This window comes from Platichthys flesus, chromosome 12 (assembly GCF_949316205.1).
Source record: "Platichthys flesus chromosome 12, fPlaFle2.1, whole genome shotgun sequence".
In the NCBI taxonomy this organism is placed as follows: domain Eukaryota; kingdom Metazoa; phylum Chordata; class Actinopteri; order Pleuronectiformes; family Pleuronectidae; genus Platichthys; species Platichthys flesus.
This window is the reverse complement of record NC_084956.1, coordinates 18,035,076-18,059,776: the sequence shown is the minus strand read 5'-3', so window position 1 is coordinate 18,059,776 and position 24,701 is coordinate 18,035,076. Positions and strand designations below refer to the sequence as shown.

General features: G+C 40.6%; 1 protein-coding gene across 8 annotated transcripts in view; it reads left to right on the top strand.

The window, feature by feature from the left end:
• Window positions 1-24,701, top strand: part of LOC133966752 (regulator of microtubule dynamics protein 2) — a 33,998-nt gene extending 9,297 nt beyond the window's left edge. For all 8 annotated transcript variants that reach the window (XM_062401794.1, XM_062401793.1, XM_062401798.1 and 5 more), the window contains 9 exons: window positions 5,035-5,215; window positions 5,293-5,395; window positions 6,756-6,816; window positions 15,889-15,964; window positions 16,554-16,631; window positions 18,366-18,464; window positions 21,292-21,345; window positions 21,432-21,512; window positions 21,964-24,701. In XM_062401794.1, coding sequence (XP_062257778.1) covers window positions 5,035-5,215; window positions 5,293-5,395; window positions 6,756-6,816; window positions 15,889-15,964; window positions 16,554-16,631; window positions 18,366-18,464; window positions 21,292-21,345; window positions 21,432-21,512; window positions 21,964-22,017 — 787 coding nt within the window. In that variant the 3' untranslated portion in view covers window positions 22,018-24,701. The remainder of the gene's footprint in view (window positions 1-5,034; window positions 5,216-5,292; window positions 5,396-6,755; window positions 6,817-15,888; window positions 15,965-16,553; window positions 16,632-18,365; window positions 18,465-21,291; window positions 21,346-21,431; window positions 21,513-21,963) is intronic.

Genomic DNA, 24,701 nt, shown 5'->3' with positions numbered 1-24,701 from the left:
AAAAAGAAGCTTTTTCTAGTGGGACCAGTGGTGGCAAATTGTCTGATAATAAAACTCATGATTCGATACTTCTGTAAAGTTCTATAGGAAAAATGACACAGACACAATGTAAATTTTGACCCATCCTCTTAAGTTCCAGCTGTTTACTTCATTGACTCCTCATATGTCACAACTGTTTCCTCAGAGCTACATCTCTGCAGATAAGGAGGCCCATCATTCACCCTGTCCGGGTGCCAAGCTGTCAGAGGCCTCATTTAAAAGTGTCTTGTAGGAACTTGTAATTCCTCGAACAGTTCCCCCTACGTTTATTATTCACCGCACATCTCTGTAGCTCAAGGACATGACCACTTCTTTTTTTCCTTTTCCAAAAAAATAGCATCTATGGTACTGGATAGTTGTTGATTCAAACAGATTTAAGCAGGAGCAGTTTGGTTTAGTTAGGGGCAAGCCTGATCAACACACACATAGACATGTTTAGAGAGTGAAGAAGGAGCTCATTGTCTAATTTGTGATTGAAAGCTTTCGTCTCCCTTCTACTTGTTGCTCTGTAGCTGTCAGTTATTAAGACATCCTGATTTATATTCTCGGATTCATACCTCAGTGAAAGGCTTACAGCCAAACAAAAACATTTGTTGAACCTAGCTCTGAGTACAATGTCTACACAGCACAGACACGTTCTTTTGTTTGTTTTGTCAAAGTCAGTTTGTCTGACCTATATCTGTCAAGTTTGACTCTGACCACCCACATATTCTATTCATATTCAATAGTTCGACACCCTCCACTGCAAAAGTCCCTTCATGTAATTATCTGAATATCCAATTGTTAACATTTTAGACCCTAAATACAAATGGATTAAATTATGAAATCAATGTTACTTTATAAATTGTATTAACTTCAGTTTCTCTTTGAAATGTATTTTTGAGAAAACAATTTGTATTAAACTAACCGAAACATTTTTACCCACTAAATTTGCTATAACCAATATTTTATCATACAGGCCATGGGTCACATATTAATGGGAATGGAAAACTGGTTTGCATTTTGGAACTGGTTCTAAATCGTCCGAACCATCATTGTATGGATTTGAGCTTATAAATTCCATGTATCAATGACAGAGTTGTATTCTGCATAACAACTATGACAAACTGATGCATCTACACCATAGTCTTTATATACAAATCAGAATGTCCCCACTTCCTCCCTCTATGCAGAAAAAAGTGCAGAATATCTATAACGTTGCTATGTTGCACTGAAGATGTCATTTAAAACTAAATTTTCTTGGCACCTTTTGGATCTGCAATATGACACTATTATACCTTTTCTTGACAGTTCCTATATACATTGTTAATGTAAGGATATTTCATTGTACAATACCAATTTTGCCTGGATTTGCCTGGCTTCAAATGGAACAAGGAAACTCTAACATAGTGCATTATCAAAAATAGTAAGGTAGACCTTTCACAATAACAAATTTTGTTGGATGATATTTTGTCCCAGAGATTATTGTATCTTCATCAATGTGGTTTAAACTACTTTAAACCATTTTAAACTACTGGTATAATGATAAATGAAACGTAAAATGTCCCCCTTACAAAATAACATTTGACCACGACCCTGAGTTTGTAAAAAAATGATGTCTTCCTTGTTCTATTTTAAGAACAAAGCATTACAACATCTGAACAAAATCTTAACAGTTGCATTCATATTCAAGATGAATTGCTGCCTTCATTCTTGACTTGTAACATCATCATGTATTTGTAAGAAATGAATGAACAACTTTTATTTTCTACCAGCAAGATGTCCTACAACAGAGAAAGGTATAGTTTGAAAAACAATCCAGTCATATTGTCAACAGGTGGCTCAGCAACTGATCTGTGGGAAAGTGAAAGTTAGATTAAAGATTCACACCCTGTCCAGCCTTTTGGGTCAGTCAATCAGCCAGTGGCCATTGTTGTAGAGAAGGCTTTCTTTGATCCTGTCACCACAGCTACACACACTTAATGAGCCAGGCTGCATGTTCTGAGACCTGCTGATGTTGGGATGGTAACTGGTTTGTTTTGATCAGTCTAACCACAGAGACTGCCGTTGCTAAGCCCTATTGAGAGATCTCTCCATTGCCCCTCGGGGTCTGTACACTGACAGGATGACCTCACTAACTGAGCTCACAGCCTGTTAACAATGAAATAGAGTATTGTTATTATTACATAACCAATGTGAGAGTAACCAACTGTTTACTCACCATTCCATGCTAAATATCACAAATTCAGCATAATACTTCATTCCTTTACTTGCCAATGGCTGTCTCCAGAGGTGGAAGGTAACACTAATGTTAACTTGTGCTTTGATCCAAGTGAATATGCTAACCAGCTAGCCTTGGCTCAGCAGGCCCATACAATCCTTATGTAATAGTGTGCCACTGAGTCTGCTCGGAAGAAGTAGGGCTGCTCAGAGGTGGTATTATAATCTCATTTTGTCAACGCAACATGGCTGAAGCTCTTAGCAAATCAACCTTTCTGCCACCTTTTCCCAGCAAATAATAATAATAACTATTTGTATAGCACTCATCTAAACAAGGTTAACAAGTTCCTCACAACATCCACAGTAATTCAGTTCAATTCTAAGCACCAAATCATAAGATATAAAGGTTGAGACCTTCACATTTTAGAAACCCAATAGTTCCCACAAAGAGCAAGCATCTCGGTGTGGAGAGAAACAAATCCCTTATTAACTGGAATAAACCAATGACAGAACCAGACTAGGTGTCGGAGGCCATCTGCCTCGACCGGTGGGGTGAGCACAGAAAATGGTGATAATGGGAGAGGTGGTTGGCAAAGAGGGGAGTGAAGAGAGAGAAAGAAATCGCAATAACATTAAAAGCCAAACCTGGGGATACACTCAGGTTAAAGTATAATCTGACTTGCTACTGACTTGTTTAGCGGTACTATCTAAATCAATTTATTAAATTAGTGCCGAAACAATAACTTTATTGATTGGTTACTTGATTAAGTTAGAATTGTTTGCAGTAAATTTTTTATTTAAAAAGTTATTTTTAGACAGTTACTATGCAGACAAGCCCAACACTTGTTTGAAAGCAGCTTGCTTATGTTTTATACATCTTTTGGTTTAAGACAGTTTCGTGAGTAGAAAAAGCTTTTTAAGATTGCCACACTAATATTAAAAAATGGAAATAACTGTAACAGCTTAACGTTCATCAGCAGTGAAAAAACAAAAAAGAAAAGCAAACATCTGCTCATATTTGTGAAATAGTAATTGGCAAATGTGTAGTATCATTATCAATCAATTATTCATTCAATGTCAGATTGTTTTTCACTAAAGTAACAAATGGTTTGAACACTGCTTTCAAACACAAATGGATGGAAGTGTAAAATACCATGTCACTAAAAACTACTAGCATTGAATTAGCACTATTAACATAATTTATCTATACTGCTCTCCATATGAACTATCCCACAGAAAATCATCAAGCTGTTTTTTCACAGCTGGTTAAAGTTAAAGCGCAAGGTTAATAATGGTTGCTGCATAGATATACATACAGCACGACCCTTGGTTTCTTTATTCTTTCAACTCAAGTCTTTCATGAGCCGGGGAATGGCGTGACAGGAATGCGCTGATCAGTCAGTGCAGCCTGTCTCTCCAGCACTACTGAGTAAATAACTGCTGCGAGGAAAGGAAAACAGACTGCTGCATGAATGAAAGAACAAGAGGATGAATAAATTGGGATGAATGAATGAATGAGCCAAGTTCAGTAATGTGACGGTCAAGCAACAGTTAAATGTCTGGTCTATTTATTGCAAGGCAGTGCTCTATAATAATAATATATTATAATAATAATAATAATATAATAATCCCCTCCTTTGTTTCAGAGTAATCTGTCGTTACTCTGACAGAGTGTTTTTTGCAACTAATAAACAAACAAATACAGATGAAAACACAAATCTTGGTGGAGGTTATGTGAATTGCATGTACATGTATTCTATTTTTTCAAATTTTTTGAAAGTTTCGTTGCATCAGTTAAGTAATGATAGCTCAGGCGGCTCGACTAACTGCAACCGTGGCAGTAATGGCGTTTCCTATGAAATGAGATTGTGGACATTTTGCATTTTTTCAGCCAAGGTTTCAGAACAGTTTAGGAGCCGATACGCAGAACCAAGATTATATTTCTGTTTATGGCTACCTTGTACTCTGCATTTCGTTGGAGGCGTGTGTTGTGGGTGGGGCGGAAGGAGCCTTTATTACGAGGCACCTTTTGGGCCTAAAGTCTTTTTGTCCCTGGCCCGCTCTGACACGTCCCTCCAGAACTATGGCTTGTAGCCTAAAATTTTCCCTTAACCACCAATGACGCACATGCAGCCAGTGCCAACACTTAATAGATGCTTTTCATATTTGTACCCATGTCTATCTCTTTCATTACAATGTGAACTGTTAATATTGTTTGGCTATTTTTTCTACTGCTGCCTCTTAAGTGTTAGTTGAGGGTGTTAGTTCATACAACTACAATAGTTGAAAAGGTCTTATAAAACATCTCATGAGAACATTGCGTGCTTCAGCCTGACAAACAAATCTCCCTTCATGCAAACGTTTTCAAGTTTTCACGGTAAGACGTCAAGACATTTTTTACAGCTAGCATTTATAAACAACTAAGCTTCCCACCTATGTAAACAAACAATATGTGTGTGAACAGGAAGTGAAGATTGATCCTTTATAATCAGCACTTGGCAGAAAACCACCTGTAAAAATGCTCGTTAAGACACGATTTAGATTCTTCTGAAGAAATCCACCTCACAAGTAGAAAATGGTTTTTGGATTGAGTTACTGGGACACATGCCATCACCTTTTACAGAAACTGATAACATTCAGGCTGTTTATTCATGCTTCTGAGAATAATTTGATGGTGACTAGCCGACCTTGTGATTGGAAACACCAAAGTCCTCAGTTAGCAAATTGCAACGGCTAACTGAAACGATACCTTTTTACTTTTATTGACATGTTCTCTGTGTTTTTGTTTCTTTTCAGGTATATGACTGCTCTGACAGACTCTGAGGATGAAGAGATAAGTGATGAAGAACAGGGGGAGGAAGAACAGGCTGAGGACAAGTTATCGATTCTCCTTGAGAGGATCGACTCTTTGCACCATGGCACTGAATCCGACAAAAGAGAGAGTCTCAACATACTTTTGGAGCACAGAGAGGAGGAGGTTAAACAGCTTTTTAACCGAATATATCCAGTTTATAGAGGTTTCTGTGTTTTAACACTTGTATTGTAACTCTGTAGTTTGGACAGAACTCGAGGCTTCTCTGGCGGCTGCTACGAGCTTACTGTGATGTTCATGATGTCAGTGCCACTCTGGAGGACAAGAAGACCATTGCACAAACTGGTAATTTACCAAACAATGTCATTTACCAAGTGTCTCAATCTAGATGTGAGGTGATATAATGTCACAACCACAGCTCTACAAGACAAACCTCAAATGTCATTGTCTCATAAGGAAACAAAAATCCATGCAATCCTGTGGTGACCTCTGTCAGCTGGTTTTAGTTGCTGACTCACAATGAATTGGAAGAAACACTATTTGACAAGTGACCATACTTAGACATTACCCATGTTAATAATACACAATGGATCAGATATGATTAACTGCAAGTGTTATCGTTACGTGTTGCACAGTCAATGTGGTAAAAAGAGAGCTAAAAATCTAGTGTGATATCTATATATATGCTACCTGATATCACCACTATTGAAATAAAGTACTGCAAAATGAACACCACCATGAGAAAAGTCTTTAGCAGTCACCTTCTGCCCTCTGATGATTGGTTATCGACTGATATTATCAAGTCAAAGGTCGAACCAAAGTCAGGCCTTACATCATAGTTATTATTTAAATTTATATCCTAGTGCACGTTAATTTGAGGGTCAACTGTGAGCACTGTGCATCGATTTCAGGTTGAGATTTTAATTTTTCTATACGAGGTGCAATTTTGGGGGGTCAGAAATAAAAGTTATTGGTTGTGAGAAATGTAGAGAAATCTATGTTTGTCAGTTAAAGACAGAGATTTACCAGACACACACCATAAATAGGTATTGGATAAACCATAGAATCTTTAAGTCCACTTCTTGAATACAAAACGTATTACTGTCACAGGCCCTTTCAGCAAACCCTTTAGGTCACAATGACTGTACACTTGTCTTCTGTTCCAGTACTGTGTGCAGTGGACGTTAATGCTTTTATTTCATTAACAGTGGCTGGTTTGTGATTCTGCACTTGTGAAGTTGAGACTGGATTTACCTGTTTCTCTGTGATCCTTCCTTGTCAATGAGCCTCTCATCAGAGCAGGCCAGGTGCTTTCTGCAAAGACACCTTTGTCAAAGCATCTGGAAGTGTTGGACATGTGGATTCAAAGCAATAGGGCAACATATTTAAAATTCATCCAGATATAAATAGATGCTGTGAGACAATTCCCATTGGGTGATTAAGGATTTAAATCTGTTCTTTCTTCCTGGTTTGTATTTTCATATTACTTCTGTTTTGATTGCTTTAATCCAGCGCCTCGTGATGTTTCTTGATTCATGCACTATACTTCCTGTTGTGTTTTCTCAGGCAACACACCCTTTGACTCCACTAATCCACGCTCCTCTTTTGTCATGTGAACAAGAATGTCCGGGGGGGAATTGTGTGAATTTAAATTGTGTTTCAGCTGGGTATCATCGTCTGTTGTCTTTCTTTCATTTCCTCTCAGGGAAGAAAGTTGGCGAGGAGGCGGTGAGCCTGAACCCCACATGTGCTGACAGTCATCGGTGGTAGGTTCGAGATGTTTCCTTCCGTCCTTCATTTCATCCTTTAACAGCTGCTTTGTTTCTTTTAACTAAAGTCTTTCCAGCTGCCATTTCAAAAGCAAATCAATCAAGCAGTCTTGATGATACATTTTGATGGCATGCGACTTGCTGTCATTTAGTTCCATTATGGGAATAACTGACGTTTGAATTAGACAGAATTAAAGCAAAAAAATGGTACTTTCCCCACATGAGATGTCGGGGGTGGGGGGGGGTGGGGTAATTTTGAGTGATATGTCTGCCTGGAGCAACTGTTCCGTGTTTGACTGGATCTTGGACTCTTGCATTACTTGGGGTTTAGCAAAGGAACAAATGAGGAAACTCAGAGAAAACCCACATGGGTAGATGTTGGAACTACTTAAATGTGCATTATAGTCTTTAACACTTTAGGGCAAACCAAGACTGACCAAAATATGAAAAAAAAAGTTGCATATTTCCTCAAATAAGATGGAAAAAGTTGTTTTCAGGGGAGCATTGCTAAATGCTTTGCAGACGTGCATATTTCTCAGATAATAGCAGATTGACTCCGAATCTACTCCGTCCTGCAGATCATCCCCTCTTACACCCGATAGCATCAGATCCACTTCCTGGAATGCAAAGGTTACCTACGTTCAGATAGATTGACAGTTGCACAGGAATAACTCATGTAATTAATGGTCCTCTGTTATTGCAGTTGCTGTTCCTATATTTTGATTGTTGCAGTACAAGCTGTGCATATTTACAGCTGTACATATATAGTGTACAGGTTACTCTGATGACAGACTGTGTCCCGCTAGTAATATTTGTTTGTATTTAATGTGTGGTAATCTTGTGGCAATGTTTTATTGTCTGACTTTAAATTACTAAAAAGTTATCGTAAAAGTTGTTTTGGCTGCAGCTAGTGCAGTAGATAACAACTTTCTATGTGAGGAACTTCTTATAAAGCTACGTTAAGGGAATTTTGCAGCCTCAAGTGATACTCAGAAAATTAAATGAGGAAAGCCTCTTCTCCACTCATTTGTCCCCCCGGTGCTCAGTGACATAGGGAAAACTCTTGCATTAATTATCTGTGCGGAGCCGTGCATCAGAGCTGGTGAGATGAATCCCGTTTGCATTGGTGCATTCCCCTTCTGAAATACTGCTCATGTCCAAACTTGATTGCTGATCAAACATGGAATCCCTGGCTTGAAAAGAGAGATGATGATTACACCAGATGCAACTCTGAGCTTTGGTTTGAGGACAACTGCAAAGTCTGCTCCCAATACAGCTTCAATAGAATGATGAAAGGCGGCTTTAACTTGCAGTAGGTCTGTGTACCTCATGTTCAACGTTGGGCCTGGAAATATGGACTGCTTTCTATTGATTTCAGAATCAGAATCAGAAGTATTTTATTGCCAGGTAGGTTTCCACCTACAAGGAATTTGCTATTTGTTATTGGTGCAAACAATGAACATAGAAACATAAAAACGCAATAAATACAACATACATAGGAAAAGCAATAAAAAATAGAAAACCAGTATATATTTACTCACTGTTTACGTGTTATTTACTCACTTTTTTCCAATATTTATAAAAAGTAGCATTTATTTTGACATAAGCATTTCTGAATAAAAATAAAGGAAAGATAAAAGATGTAAAAAGTGAAATGCAAAATGCAAAACAGTAAACAGTGTCCGATTTCAATTTAATGCAGAATAATATAATATGAGATAATGTGTTAATTTAACACATCCTTGAGGTGTGGGGGCGGAATAAAAGTCAGAGTCAGGTGGGGGTCCCGGGCCTTGTTGATGAGGCCAACTGCAGCCGGGAAGAAACTGGTCTTGTGGCGGGCGGTTTTGGTCCTGATGGACCGCAGCCTCCTGCCCAAGGGAAGAACCTCAAAGAGTTTGTTACCCGGGTGGGAAGGATCAGCCACAATCTTGCCTGCAATGTTGCCAGCATTTGTGTGCATGTTTATATGATAGGTCTCCAAAGTGTACTTATTTGTCACCGTTAATTACATTCCCTGTATTGGTGTCCTTTGTAATTGAGATCATGTGGCTACTTTCTGTTTACGTGCGTGTGAAGATTTCTCCTGGCAAACAGACCCAAACAGGCCTCTTGAGCCAGGAGCCCTGTTTGCTCTGTTCATTATGGGATAATTAGTATTAGCTCATACACATACCTCAGCACTTGAGACGTCAAGTGAAATAGAAGGCTGTGTTTGTTTAGTTAATTAAGAGCAACAGCTTTAAAAAAGCGTAATGCTTAATCCTATATCCACTAATGGAATTTGTAAGATTCTTAAACCGAGCAGAAACACTGTCTAAGTTGAATGGACAGGGCAAAGTAGGTAAAGCCGCACTTTAAGAAGGCAGGAGGCAGGGACCGGGGACGGTGCCAGGCAGTGTTGCAAAGAAGTTTATGTCTGAGGTCACTGTTTACTTAGTCTTCCGATGCCGTGAGAAAACTTGTCACCTGTTTTCCCGAATGCCGCCCAGCTTGTCACAATATGACAGATGTTGTTTCGATGCACTGCAAGTCAGTTTCTGTTCTGCCACTGAAACTAATTGCATCGACTTTCAGTGCCTAGCTCTGATGTTGTGTGAAACTGTTTTGTTTAACCAGTTTTAAATTACCCAAATTATCTAATTATTGTTTATGACCTAATGCATTTCCCCTCAGACCTCTGAGTGACAAAGTATCTGGTAGGGTGAGCAACAAACCAGAGCAACAAACCTGCTCTGCTGTATCTGTTCCACTGCCAGGCAAGTGACAGATATCGGTGAATATACAGTTTCTCTGGGAAAGGTACAACCGCCATAGCTTTGCCCCGAAAAATATCAGAATCTAGAACAATCTGAGAGAATTTAGGCGCTTCCTTCCTTAATCTCCTGACCTGGATTATCTATCCCTTCTTATATACATTCTGAATTAGCATCTTTGCATTACATTACAAATTCTTTGGTAGATGACTTTAATGCCTTAATTGTTTGAAGTCTTTAGCTTCTCGTTACATTTTCACTAAAGGAAATTGAGTAATTTCAAGATCAATATTGATAAAGGGACGGATATTACTTATTACTTATTATTATTAATTTGTGTGTGTGTGTGCGCGTGCGTGTGTGTATGTGTGTGTGTGTAAGATTATATGAGGTGCTTTCGTGACAGTGAGTGTGAGAACTATTTGTAAACTCTCAAGAGGCTGATGGCTGGGAGCTGTGATTTGTTCGTGTATCGCCGGCTTTGTTTGTAGGTGCGTTTTCATTCAGCCTGTGTAAATCCCTGACCATAGGGCCTCTCTGATGGTACAAAGGCCCATGGATTAAGCAGGCGGCCTGTGGCAGAGCCCGGTCAACGGGAGAATGGGGTCACTTTGACCTTACAAAGACAACTTTAATTTCAAACTCGTGCCTCTGTTTACCAAGGTCACCGTTAGTGTCGCCGTGGCAGCATTGTGTTCCTCGTAGCTGTGGAAACCCTGCATGTGTGTAAACTTTAGCCCTCACTGTCCCTTGGCTCATTGCTGTGGGAACACTTGACACACAGCCTCAAATCCCACCTCCCCTCCAAAGAAAACACTATTGGCTCATTCTGTCATGCAGTGTATCAGCTCACTTCACACACTCCTACTCATTGTCTCACAGAGGTTGTCCTTGAATTCCTCAAGTTCCTCCTCCTGTTTCTGTACAGGTTTTAGCTTGGAGTCCTGTCTGGCCCTCTCTGCCTTTGAATGAGCTGTCTATGTTTGGATCTGGAGGCTGAAATCAATCTGCTGTTTCCGCTAAGCAGCTGACACTTAGGCCCTTTTGTTTTTGCCCAGCAGAGTGGGGGATTTCACTGAGCCGGTGCAAAAAACGAGGACTAGCATTGCACAATTAAGTGTTCTGTCCTTCTCTTATCTTCCACCCTTGTCATGTTTTGCTGCCGCCTACCTTTCCTCCTCGTCTTGATATTTCCTTTTTTCTTGCCTTAGACAGTCAAGAGATGGTATTTCAACTCTGAGTAGAAAGGCACGGATTAACAACAGCAGGTAGACCCTTGGGGCTAGACACACCTTCACATCCTGTCTCCTCATTCGTTCCCTCCCCTAAATTATCTCCGCCCCTATCTCTGCCTCTCCACTGAAGGCCTGGTGCTGTTACACATAAAAGATATGTCGCATGACCAAAAACAACATCTCCTGCAGAGTGCAGAAAAGTTCATCTTTAATCTGTTTGTTAATTACAGACACAGAATACAGAAACGCAGGAGGAGGATTTACTTTGATGTACTAACAACTGGCATCTCCACCCAGTCTAACTCCATTGGGGAAAGTCCAGGTGCCGAGATGAGCCAACACTATTATGTGCTTCTCCAATCAGGAGCTGCTCTGCCACTGGCACTCTTGGGTTTACATACTTCTCAGTAAACACTGCCAGAATTGCCACATGCTGAATAATGTTACAGTGAACCAATCAGATGGAAGGAGAAATATGTCTTGCGGTAGCATGCATGTTGAGCAATCTCTCCCACAGCCCACACCTGGGAAATGTTCAATATCAGTTATGATTACTATTCCTCTGTGGTATGCTGCTATTGTCCTTATTCTCATCTCACCACTGCTACGATTTATTGCTTTTAATCACAACAGCATATAGCAACATGCTAGTGGAGAAAGAGGGATGACTGACTAAAGCTAGCTGCACTCCTTACTTACCAACCTTTGAGGTTTTGTTTTCACCCCTGTCCATATGTCTGTTGGTTGGTTGGTTTTCATGTTTGTTGTATTTCAAAACATTTTTGTAAGCAAGATTTCACTAAAAAACTGTAGCGATTATGTTAATGTGGTGTGTATCAGAGAAGAACCAATAACATTTTTGTGCGGATAGGACTTCAAGGAGCCTAGAGTGTAAAGTTTGGAACAGAATACTTCATAAAGCCGCAACTAAAGTTTTTTTATTAATTATTTAAGTTGTTTAAACGCTTGAACCAAGTTTCCCACAGCCTAACGTGTTTCTAACAGCGAGTAAAGAGATGGAAAAAGCTCCTCATTTAGAAGCGACCACTATCTGTTTTTTTTAGCTTTATCTATCTCTAGCTCTGTGTGTAAAGCTAAATGCTAATGTCAGCATGCTAACATACCTCAACATTTAAATCCGAGCATGCCGATGCCTACTATGTAGAACTAAACAAAATGCATAGCTCAGACTTGACCTCATTAGTTTTGCTGGTATTGTCCCTAAACCAAAGTGTTGCACTAAGTTATAGTTTGACCTGATGATTACACTAAATGGAAAGTGCATTTTGTTCCATCTTATTCTGACGAGCAACATGGATTACAAAATGTCATGGTAATGCATCCAATCGTTGTACAAAACATTTCACTCAATACCAAAAATATGGTGGTACAAGAGGAAAAGCCAGAATCTGCAGAAGGGAATGTACGTCCTGTGAACTTCAGTCAAGACCCAAGTGATGAACTGACCGCCATTGCTGAATGGAGGTCACCATTTAAATTGAACAAATGTTCCCTAGCTGTTCTATATACAGTTTCACACTTCAAATTGGATTGAAATGCAGTGGCCAAGTGTCCTTGCTCTATTTCCTCTCGACAGATATTTAGTCAGTGGTGATGGATTTACTCAAAGCCTTTACATCCAACAGTCTGTTTTGATTGGAAGCCAGGCAGCACAACTGCAGACAGATAGCATCTCTGCTCCTGTGATGTTGTTGAGCTTTGCACTCATCGAGCGCCTACCAGCGGCCGAGTGGTTGCACCCTACACCACCTTAAGAAAATAAACACAGATCTTTTTAGTTACAGCTCCTTACAATTCATCTGCCTTTGTTTGCTCTGCAGAGAATATTTGGGACACTTAAAAGTGATGTGGCTGGTACTTGTCTTATCACTGTTCATTTTCCACACCACCAACATGAATGAGGGTTTGCGCAAAGATAGTTGTATGCTGTGTCATCCAATTAAAGCCCCCTCAATCATCTGTATGTTTTTCTTTATTTTCTTGTGTAGATTTGTTTACCTACCAGATGGAGCATTGTCAACTGCAAATCACGATTTCTCACTTGACAGAATGAAAGACAAAACTGTCATTATCTTCACCTGCATAATATACTATAGTTTAATACCTCACCATTCCTTCTTTTTTTCTTCATGTTGTAATTTGTGTGCGAAGCCTGTGCTTGATAACTATCCATCCATCTCCAGATCAATCTTTTTTCTAATTTTAGAAATCTCTCTGTCTGTATAGGGAACACATATCTCGAGAGCTGTTCATCTTATCAGCTTCCCATTTTGCATTTCTATCGTTAAGGGCTGAATGAATAAGTGTAGAATTTGGTGTGATCTGGACATGTGACATGCTCCAGAGCTCAAAAGTTGTCAACTTGGGTCTAGAGATTGTAGAAATGATTCATAAGGAGCTCTGGAGAGTTACCACTATCTAAGAAAACAGCACAAACAGGCAGGTTTGGAACAGGCACTGCACTAGAAGATAGGAGTGAGTCACTACAGTAACCTACCATTCACACATACCAGACACCTCAGCACACACATGCAGAGTTGCAAATTCCATCTACCATCAGCACCACCATGTCAGATGACCTTTGTAGAGGCTGATCCTTCAAATAAAAGGGTGTTTATGTCGCTCCGTGGTGTTTGACAAAGTACCAGCAGGATTAAAGTAGCCTTGCGGTGAAAAGACTTTGATCAACTCTCTCCTCTCCAAACCCTCAGCGTCATGCTGACTTACAGATTCCGAAGCTGAAATCACTCCTTGTTTCCCCCTCCACCTGCCCATTGATCCTAGTCGGTGTATTTATTAGGGAGTGAGAGGAGAAGGTGAAGCAGCTTATCTCTGCTGATGATGTCTAATGAGGAGTGTCCCTAAGTAACGTTTAATGTTATTTCTTTGTCAGTGCCCCTTAGGTTGACTCATTATTAGTGAACCGGAGAAAAGAGGGTTTGACTAAAAGGTGGTGCCAACTTTCTCTCCTATCCCACTTACACAAAACGTCACTACCTGACTACCTTTAATTTTTCAGAAAAGCTCAAAATATTTAAATTCTAGTTTGATCCAATGTTTTCAATAACATATTGACGCATTATCAGTTTAGAATAATAAGAGACTAGCCAAGGCCAACAGTCCCCAAGGTCCAACAACAGCATTTAAATTCGCTATATCAGGATTAATTTATCTGATCCGCGCAAACTCAAATATCAGTCCTGTAAACACAGCAGTTTTATAGAGAGATTTTTGAATTATTCACTGAGAAATGTCCCATCTCACAATGTTGAAGGAAATGGAAGTTTCAATAAAATTGTTTTTTGCAAAAAGACAAATAAATAGTATTGAAAACACACCCTTGTTGAGGTGACAGTTTGTCTGCATTGTAAAGATGTGGCACAATGAGGACGGACTTGTCAAGCAAGGTCAAACATTCAAGTTGGTGAACCAGCTGGGCAGCGGGGCCTTTGTACAAGACATTCGATCCCAAACACATGGAGGTCCACGTCCTAAAACGCTTTTACAGCTGTTCCAAACAGACATATTTGGAAACAGGAAAAAAGCAGCTCTTATAGAAAGGGATGAGACACGCTAATTGTTCAGATGTTACGAAAACGGCACACACGGTCATTCCTCAGAGCCTTGTATTCTGCTTTATTCCTTAAAACACCCATACCCCTTTTTGATAAAGGTGAACCTGGTGCTAGTGCTATCATGATGCTAGGGTGGATTTGGAGTTGGTTCCTCCTCCGATTCTTTTTAGAACCAATCTGACAGATTAGATGGGTTCTTCAACTCCCGAGCAACGGGGTGGATCCTTCTCAGCCCAACATATCCCAAGGTTTATTGTCCGTCATTGACTGTTTTATGAACGTCAGTAAGTTTGTTTTTTTTTTTTAAATAAGTGTCTGTAGCTCTGTTGCTCAGCAACTGCGGTAGGGGTGGAACCAGTTGGTGATGCAATAAGCAGACCACATTGTGTCTTTTCCATTTGGAGGACACGGTATAAGTAGGTGATGAAGGATGCAGCTGGTTTTTGCTGCATTGACCGCGTCCTCTCAAGGATGCTGCCCCTGAATTGAGACACAACATATATGTCTCTGAAGCAACCTTGTCAACAATGGTGGACTAAAGTAAAGGGAAGCAGAAAGTTTGTGTCTTCCATGGACTACTTTCTATGGAAGAGCCAAGCTTCTCTGCTTTGGCACCCACCGTAAAAAATAGTTTCAAAGGTTAGTTATCTTTTGCAGACTAAACATGACAAAATTGGTCACAATATTTGTGTTGCTTATTTTGGTCTTTTTGGTCTTGTTTGTTGATAATTAAGCCTCCAGCCCCCGAATTAAGCGGTCCAGACCACAGAAGTGTTGATGCCAAAGACCAACAAGTTTTTCTGGCCAAGAGCCAATACTTCAGCACTGGCTCTGTCCCATCAAAGGAAAGGGGCTGATAAAGTCATATAAGTGATGTGCGAAGAATACCTGAAGACAAAGTGGACGTCAGATTACCTAAATTTCCCACGTGTTTAATAAAGTATCCATCTATCTATCTAACTGTTTTAATGCTTTCACAACAAAACCCAACCAATTCTTATATTGGAAAAGTTTGAGGAGAGGGGATTCAAGACACAATTCAACCATCCAACAAAGCACTACGACCAGAGCACACTGATGTCAATAACATTTCTGAATGTTTTCATCTGTGTGAATGTGAAGTAGGCCACCAGTGGAATATAACAGCCATGCTCCCCTCCAGAATAAATAAAAGCAAGCTACTCCTCTGACTGTGATAAATAACTCACTCTGAATTTCTGTTGATAGTTAACACCTAAAGTTTGTCTGTTTATTTAGAATATAAAAGTTCTTGACTCAGCTCATTACAAAAGTACAGATTGCAAATTAAACAATTCCTCTTTTTATGTAACTTTTTTTCCACTTTCTTTCAGTTGTTTTCTCTTCTTTCTTTAATTCAAGTGCTGTTTATATATTTTTTTGTAGGACAATAAATAGAGTAATGATGGGCCTAAATCTAAAACCTACAGACACCTTATCAACAACACTGTGCTCTCTGCGCAGGTATGCCATCATGTGTGGAATAATGACGAAATACGACACTGTGCAGAACAAGATAAAGAATGGATACATCTTCAAGGTACGTTGTTGTCAAACACAGACAGTAGTGTAGTCATATGTTGTGTCCTGGACTTCTCATTCTGTAACTTGGTGTGACTGTTAAATGAAATTCATCTTCATACTGTGTATATATATACTGGACATTGCTCCTCCCATGTACTAAGAGTAGAGGGGAACAGCTTCTCATGTCACTTAGCCACTCCTTTAGCCATTCAGTTGCTTAAGACATGTTTGGAAGAACAGCACGTAGCATTTGATCTTCTGTCAGCAGCTTCCCCCCAACACTGTGTACCTGCAAACATATGAAAGGCTAAAGAGAAAGAGAAAGAGGCGGGAGAGGAACATTTTGTGTATGTGTGTATATATATATATATATTAAAAAAACTTGAGTCAGACAGAGGAAGAAGGGAAAAGAACGAGGGAGGGAGCTGCGTGACAGCTGGAGTGTGTGCTTGCATGGCTAGATCGCGTGTGTGTGAGGTGTTTGTGAAATACTTGTGGGTTGGTGAAGCAGGACAGATCAGGTCAGAACAGAAGGCAGTGGAAACAGCAGCCATGTCATGAATCAACAGTGAAAATCTTCTCCCTGTCTGTCTGCCTCCCCTCAGGATCATCTGGATAAAGCCATTGAGCTGAACCCGCAAGACCCATTGTCCTACTACCTGCTGGGCCGCTGGTGCTATTCTGTATGTGACCGTCCCGACACGCAGCACACGTCTGTCCCATCTCTCCTCACATGTCCGCCCGGCCTCCTGCATCCCTCTGCTAACCCACCCACAGTTTACCCCCATTCTTAACCTAACCCAACTGTTTCGGGTTTCCATCTGGTTTATTTTTGGGATATGTTATTGTGCCATGGACATACAGCCTGTTTCTATTCACTTCATGTTCTTTCAGTGCAGCTGTTTGTTTTTGAAGTAGCTCATGATTGTTTCTTTGTCTGTCAGTTATTTTATCTTTGCTGTTATTTAAATACAGTAAGTGATGATGATGAATTACTTTCATTTAGAGGTAAAGGTTTACAGAAGCTCTGCTGTTATTTATGATTTATTACTGAATTTGGTGCCAGTTGTCAAACTAAGTTCCAGAAAGGAGGGAGGGTATTATGGAGATTGACCTGATACAATTATATAACTCTCACCTATACTGTTAGTATCAGAAAAGGTGTAAGCTACTGTGTAAATTAAGTGGAGCTGTAACACCTGATATTTTCCAGCTTTGAGTTTTATGGGCTTCTCTGTGTTGCGCCCATGTTCAACAATGATTTAGTGTTTGCCTTCAGCCAGAGGTTCTATTTGAAAGGTCCTGCGATGACGCCAAGGCAACACTACACCTACAATTAGACATGGCTCTGATGAATGGTGTGAGGCAGGAACATAACATGTTTGACCCAGACTTCTCCTGGTTATTATCAACTCTAAGGTGTGCATAATATGTGTATGGTCTTTTTTCATATCTTATTTAAAGAGCATTTAATTAATTTTAAGCATGACTTTCAGATTCTGCAGTGCTCTCACTTAAATATAACCTGCTTGTGCTTAGATTTCCTGTGCTCCAGCTTCCGCAAAAGTAACCAAAACGAAGGTTGAACTGTTCCATTCATCATCACTACACCTGGCATTCTATTGGTTTGGATTTTTTGCACAAAAAGTCCGAACACAGAAAAAAGAATCTATGAACAGATGGTTCACACGTGCACAGAAGCAGCATGAACACGAGGACCTGAAGCCGGAGCGCAGGAAATCTGAGCACAAGCAGAGTATACCTGAGTGTGAGCGAGAGAGAAACCTGAACGTCCTAAGACCTGCTCTCAAACCGAAGGACCATGCTCATAAATAAAGACAGGAAAGAAACTCCCATAACATGTGGTCATGGAAATACCGAAGAAGAAAAACGATGTGTCAAAATCTGTCGTGGCAGGAAACTCGGTTACTTCGGTTCTGTCAACTGCTAAAGCTCTTATTCTACATGTGGTTGCTTAAATACATTAAAACCAAAAACTACATAATGCAATAGAAAACCAGCCCTCCACATTACATCTTATTTCAAGTGAAGCAGTAGTAAAATCCAACTTTTATTTTAGAAATTGAATCTGGTGTGATGAGTTGTTTGAAGTTGATGACCACTGTTACTCACAACTGCTCTTTAAAGTCTAAAAGAGAATCTCGACAACACCTGAAATCTTGTTTTCGGACATCCTGTGATTTAACATGTCACCCTAGTGCAGCAGGGTGCAGGTCTCCTCATGGGTCAACTGTGACATCACTGCTGGGTGTGGTCAGAAATGTGCTTTTGTTGCTGCCAGCATATGAAGAGCCAGTTAATACATATTTGTTTGTTTTATCCATCCTGGTGTGAATACACTGTCAGACTAATTAGAAGGGTTGTCCGTAATTGTCAGGTGTTTGCTTGTTTTGCAGGTCGCTCAGTTGTCGTGGATTGAAAGGAAAGTGGCGGCCACGTTATTCGGAGAACCTCCAAGTGCCACGATTGAAGATGCACTCAATAATTTTCTTAAGGTACCGTTTCCTAATTTATCCATTTTCATCACAGTCTGCAGGACTATTCTGTCACCGCGTGTTGACTTTGGAATGAACACTTGTTTACAACCATAACACCCAACATCAAATTTGCAGGAATTGTACGAATTGTAATAAATCGTGTAAATGTTGGGAGACCTGTTTATTTTCCATCTCTGCACCCCTGCACAAACACTGCATGAAGTGGCAAAGCCTCTGGTTTTGAGAGAGCTACTCAACTGATTGACTTTAGTTTGTGAAACGTGTGTAAATAACTGCACTCGGATTGGGCAGCAGATGTTTGTTTTTATTTTCACAGTGTTCTATTAATTTGCATGTTGTCCCATGACATGACGAATCCGCAGTTACAACACAAACACAAGGCGTTCTTTTGGTTACGGGCACTTACTTCCATCAAACATGCCGTCAAAATGCCATCAGAACTAAAGAAAATAAATAAAACAAATCTGATCCTAGTGAATACCAAGCATTTTCATACAATATAATAATCATCCAAACTTACTGTTAGATAATTCAGCAAGATGTCAATTACACAAGTACATTGACTTAAAGCAAACCAATGTGTGTCAAGCAGTTATCATGTAAATTCCATTGACATCAATGAGCATATTTAACAGCAATATATGTAACTAAGACATAACTCATCATTAACTGTTTTAACTGTAAAACCAATTACTGAACATAAGCTGTAAACTTGATGTAGCTAAAAAACAAACAGTGTCCTGTTTGTCCAGCAAACTTCTGCGACTTTCCTCCAGGCTGCTCCTGTGCCCAGAGTCCAAACACCAAACCCTTGTTTACAAAGTTCCCACATTTTCAATGTTTATCTCATCTCATCTCATTTTTGTCCGCTTATCCGGGGTCGGGTCGCGGGGGGAGCAGCTCAAGCAGGGGGCCCAGACTTCCCTTTCCCGGGCCACATTGACCAACTCTGACGGGGGGATCCCGAGGCGTTCCCAGGCCAGTGTTGAGATATAATCTCTCCACCTAGTCCTGGGTCTTCCCCGAGGTCTCCTCCCCACTGGACGTGCCTGAAACGCCTCCCAAGGAAGGCGCCCAGTAGGCATCCTTACCAGATGCCCGAACCACCTCAGCTGACTCCTTTCTAAGTAAAGGAGCAGCGGCTCTAATCCGAGTTCCTCACGGATGGCTGAGCTTCTCACCCTATCCCTAAGGGAGACGCCAGCCACCCTTCTGAGAAAACTCATCTCGGCCGCTTGTACCCGCGATCTCGTCCTTTCGGTCATCACCCAGCCCTCATGACCATAGGTGAGGATAGGAACGAAGATCGACCGGTAGATCGAGAGCTTTGCCTTGCGGCTCAGCTCTCTTTTCGTTACAACGGTGCGGTAAAGCGAACGCAATACCGCCCCCGCTGCTCCGATTCTCCGGCAAATCTCAAGCTCCATGGTACCCTCACTCGCGAACAAGACCCCAAGGTACTTGAACTCCTTCACTTGGGCTAAGGACTTATTTCCTACCCGGAGTAAGCAATCCATCGGTTTCCTGCTAAGAGTCATGGCCTCAGATTTAGCGGTGCTGATCCTCATCCCAGCCGCTTCACACTCGGCCGCCAGCCGATCCAGTGAGTGTTGAAGGTCACAGGCCGATGATCCAATGAGGACCACGTCATCTGCAAAAAGCAGTGACGAGATCCTCAGACCACCGAACTGCAACCCCTCCCCACCACGACTACGCCTCGATATCCTGTCCATGTATATCACAAACAGGATTGGTGACAAGGCGCAGCCCTGGCGGAGACCAGCACCCACTGAGAACGAAACTGACTGGCTGCCGAGGACGCGAACACAGCTCTCGCTTTGGGAGTACAGGGATTGGATGGCCCTGAGGATAGACCCCCTTACCCCATACTCCCGCAGCACCTCCCACAGTTTCTCCCTGGGGACCCGGTCATACGCCTTCTCCAGATCCACAAAACACATGTAGACCGGATGGGCATACTGCCAGGCCCCCTCCAGGATCCTTGCATGGGTGAAGAGCTGGTCCGTAGTTCCACGTCCGGGGCGAAAACCGCATTGTTCCTCTTCAATCTGAGGTTCGACGATCGGCCGAACCCTCCTTTCCAGCACCTTGGAGTAGACTTTACCAGGGAGGCTGAGAAGTGTGATGCCCCGGTAATTGGCACACACTCTCTGGTCCCCCTTTTTGAACAGGGGAACCACCACCCCGGTTTGCCACTCCTTTGGCACTGTACCCGACTCCCACGCGATGTTGAATAGGCGTGTCAACCATGACAGCCCCTCAACACCCAGAGCCTTTAGCATTTCTGGCTGGATCTCATCAATCCCTGGGGCCTTCAATGTTTATATAGCAGAGAAATTGAGTTTTTGCCTGTGGCCAATATACCTATTTTCTCCTCCTCACATCTTGTGTGTCTCACTCATCGTTTTGATTTAAGTGGTCCTGTTATGACATGTTGCTTGTGACACTGGAGGAGAGTTTTTAACAGACCCATCCTGCAGTGTTACAGCTACAGTTACAGGAGATCCCTGGCTCCTAACCTGTGGTTATCTTTACTTGACTAACTGTTGTGTTGGAACATCAAGATAAGTCAGGGAAAATGTCTCTGGTTTTTGTCCCTTATGATGATACAGATACTAGTGCTAGCCATAAGATCACTATCTTTATTTAAATAGAGAAGATACAAATATACAAACAAACAGTTAACCCAGCTTCAATGTACCACCAGCTTTTACTCTTGAGTAACCTTTAACACATTATTCATATAGAGCTAAAATATTTAAATAATGAATCAAAACATTTTTTTGTCTGTGTTTGTATTCAGGCTGAGGAGTTCCATCCAGGGTATTCGAAAGTCAACTATGTATATCTAGCCAAGGTCAGTACTTGGAGCTTTTTCACAAGGTTCTGTTCATCCTGCTGGGACTCAACATGTTGACAGTTTCTTTGTCTTTTCTTTGACAGTGTTACAGGGACCTGGGGCAGCGAGAAAAAGCCAAGACGATGTGTGAAACGGCTTGTTCAATGAATTCTGTCTCCAAAGAGGTGAGACTCCATCACTGTTATGTTGCAAGGTTGTATTTATGTCTCGTAGGGATTTTTCCTCATGTCTTTTCTCATCTGTTAAGAATGCATCAAAAACTAGGAACTAGAATGTCTCTCAGTAGAGCACATATCTCCGCAACGATTCAACAGTCCCCCATGATCATGTTGCAATAAATTTCACACACTCATAGATATCAGTTCCATAAATGTGCTTGAGTTACTAATCAAGATGTGTGAATTACTCCTTCGGAAATCAGTGAAAATATCACAAAAAGCCGTATATTGCAATGTGAAAGTGAAAAAACTATAATGCTTTCTTTCTTGGTGCACCCTTTCCAAGAAAATCGGCTCATCGGTTTTTCTGAACAGAAATGTACTAGTTGTTTGGGTGGCTGCCTAATCAGTCAATATTACATTTCATTATATTTGAAATCATTTTTTTCCCCCTCAGGATGAAGACGCACAAAAGGATCTGGAGTTTCTCTGCCCAGCGCTCGGAGTGTGATGACACAGCTCAGCAGCGCATTACTTTGGACTTTGGATCTCTTTGTGTGTGTGTTTGTGTGTAGGTGTGTGTGTGGTCACAATGGTACTGAGGCCCTTATATTAATTCACTCTGTGAGTGGAAGGAGCTGTGGTGTTTTTTTTTTATCACCAGTGCGAGCTATAGGAACAGCCACAACCACCCTGTGTTCTTTTAAATCAGACACTGTGTAGTTATATAAACATCACATACCTGGTTGTACTAAATCAGTGAGAGAATTATTTCTTCCATCTCTCTGGATCTTCATCAAGCCTTTAAAATGGGTTTTTGTTGATGAATGGATAGTAGTGCATTTAATTTGTTTGATAGTCTCTAAATCTGTTCCTATCTGGTTCAGCAACATTGTTGAGCATATCCTCTCTGAGGTCTGATTCCTGCGAGTTTCTACAACAACAAAGATGTGCAACTTTTTGGGAAAGTGACCCATGGGACATGTTGTTCCTTCCTCTTTTGTTTTTTTTCACTGTCTCTCTGTCACTACAAGCACATCAGACAAAGATCTCGACACGCCATGACCACTGAATGACCTCTCGCCCTCTTCCCTCTGCTGTTATTGAGACCAGTGTCACAGCTCGCCAGACACTTTTATTTACACCTGCATGTTCTGAAATAATTTGATCATGTGGTTAACACGTAGGTGATTATGTTCTTTTATGATCCCTTTCATGAGATGTGATGTTCTGTGGTTGTTGACTTTGGCAGTGCTTCATTACTTGGTTACCTCCTGCTATTCAGTACCTATGACAGTAATGTCACTCTGGGATTAATTGCAGTTTATTAAGTGATCAAACAGGAAGACAAGTGAGAACACTATTTGCATTGCGTGTGTGGTTGGTTTGTAATGTTTTTCCTGGACCGCTGTTATACACATCTGTCACCAAGCCCTATTGAATTATTTTTGCTCGGAACTCTTAGTAGGACCTGCATATATCACAATTGACTTTTTTGACATGACATGTCATTCCTAAAATGTTGTAATCTTTTGCTTATCCAATGATTCTATTTTATGTTTTTAGAATTTTAAACAATAAGCAGCATTAGTGGGGTTTTTAAATAATATACCTTTCCGACTCTGTTCATATATTTCAGGAATGGTTTTCTTCTAGCATGACGACCTAAATCCTTTAATTTTCTACATGTTCCTCTATTGAGCTCTGGCTCCCTTACACTCTATTTTTAAATATGTGAAATTTAAAGCCAATTGAATTGAGATTTGATCTGATTTTGAACGTTTTATGTAAAACAAAGAGGAGAGCTTTCTTCAGCACACCACTCGAGCTCAAGTAAAAAAAGAGTCTGTTTGTAGAGGGCTCCTGTTTCACTGTGTTTATATACAACATCTAATTATCCCGGTACAGGTTCAATTAAATTTTTGCTCAGGTTTCTATTAATTTAGAAAACAACCTGGATAGGTCCACATGGTTTTTCCATGAAGTGACAATATGTGATTATGAAGCCTCATTAGTACAATCAAGAACTAATATTAGACGAGGGTGTTTAAAAAGAAACCGCACTGATTTGCATGTATATTCAAATCTCATTGAAAGTGAGAGTAAGTTAAATGGGAAATTCTGGTCTTTTTCCACCTGGGTGCTGTGTTTATAAAGGTGGGTGTGTAAATTTTAAAAACCTTGGGTATCAGTGCTGTAGATTCCCTCCACCAGCACCGTGACAGAGCAGCAGCGGCTACAGTGTGACCATATGGGGCAACTGTGACAGTTCATCAGATGTCGACTTAAAATGTGTTATTCTTACTAATTAAGTGTCTGGCAACATTATACATGTCTCGCTCAAAGAGAAGTCTCACCCCTCAACCTTGCAGTTGACCCTCCACTGTATGCTGCCGCTAGCTCTTCAATTTTAAGGAACTATTTGTGCATAAAGTCAATCAAGTAAGGACGGCCATCCAACCTAGGAAAGTGAGACGTGTAATGTTGCCAGCCTTGTAGCAAAGACCCAGAACAACATTTTGAGCATTTTATTGGTGAAAAAAAAAAGCATCTATAGCAGACATTTTGTGGACTGTTGAAGTTGCCCCATACTATTCCATTGTAGCCGCTGCGTTGAGATGCGGCTGCCAGCAGAGACAAGTACCATTCGTTTACAAACCTACATTCATGAACATAGCGCCAAGATATAAAAAAAACGTAAATTCTCGTTTTAACTAATGAAAAAAGAGTCACAGTTGTTGCTTAAGCATGATGTAATGCGTTCCAGGCTAGATATCGGCACTAATATCCGAGGTAATGGTGGAATATTTGATGTTGGTCATTCCATATTATTATGTGACTGTTTGTTGTCAGTCTTGTTTGATGCATGTTGTATGAAACCTTAAGTTTTGTTTGTTTTTGAGATTTTTGGGGGGCGATTCTTCTTTTTCTATCATTGTAAAGTCTTTACTATATTTAAGATGACTCTAATTAAGGATTACTCTATTTGTAGGAATTTCTCACTTTACAGATTTTTCGAACAGCAATATGAATGTATTTCCATTTTTTTTTTCACATGCCAAACCAAAACATTAATGAAGACTATCTGAAATCTAATACACTACATATAGATTATACTGTACAGTCATACGCATTGTGCTGTAACTGACAATTACTGGTTACTGGAGTCTATAATTAAATCTGTGCTGTCCTGAT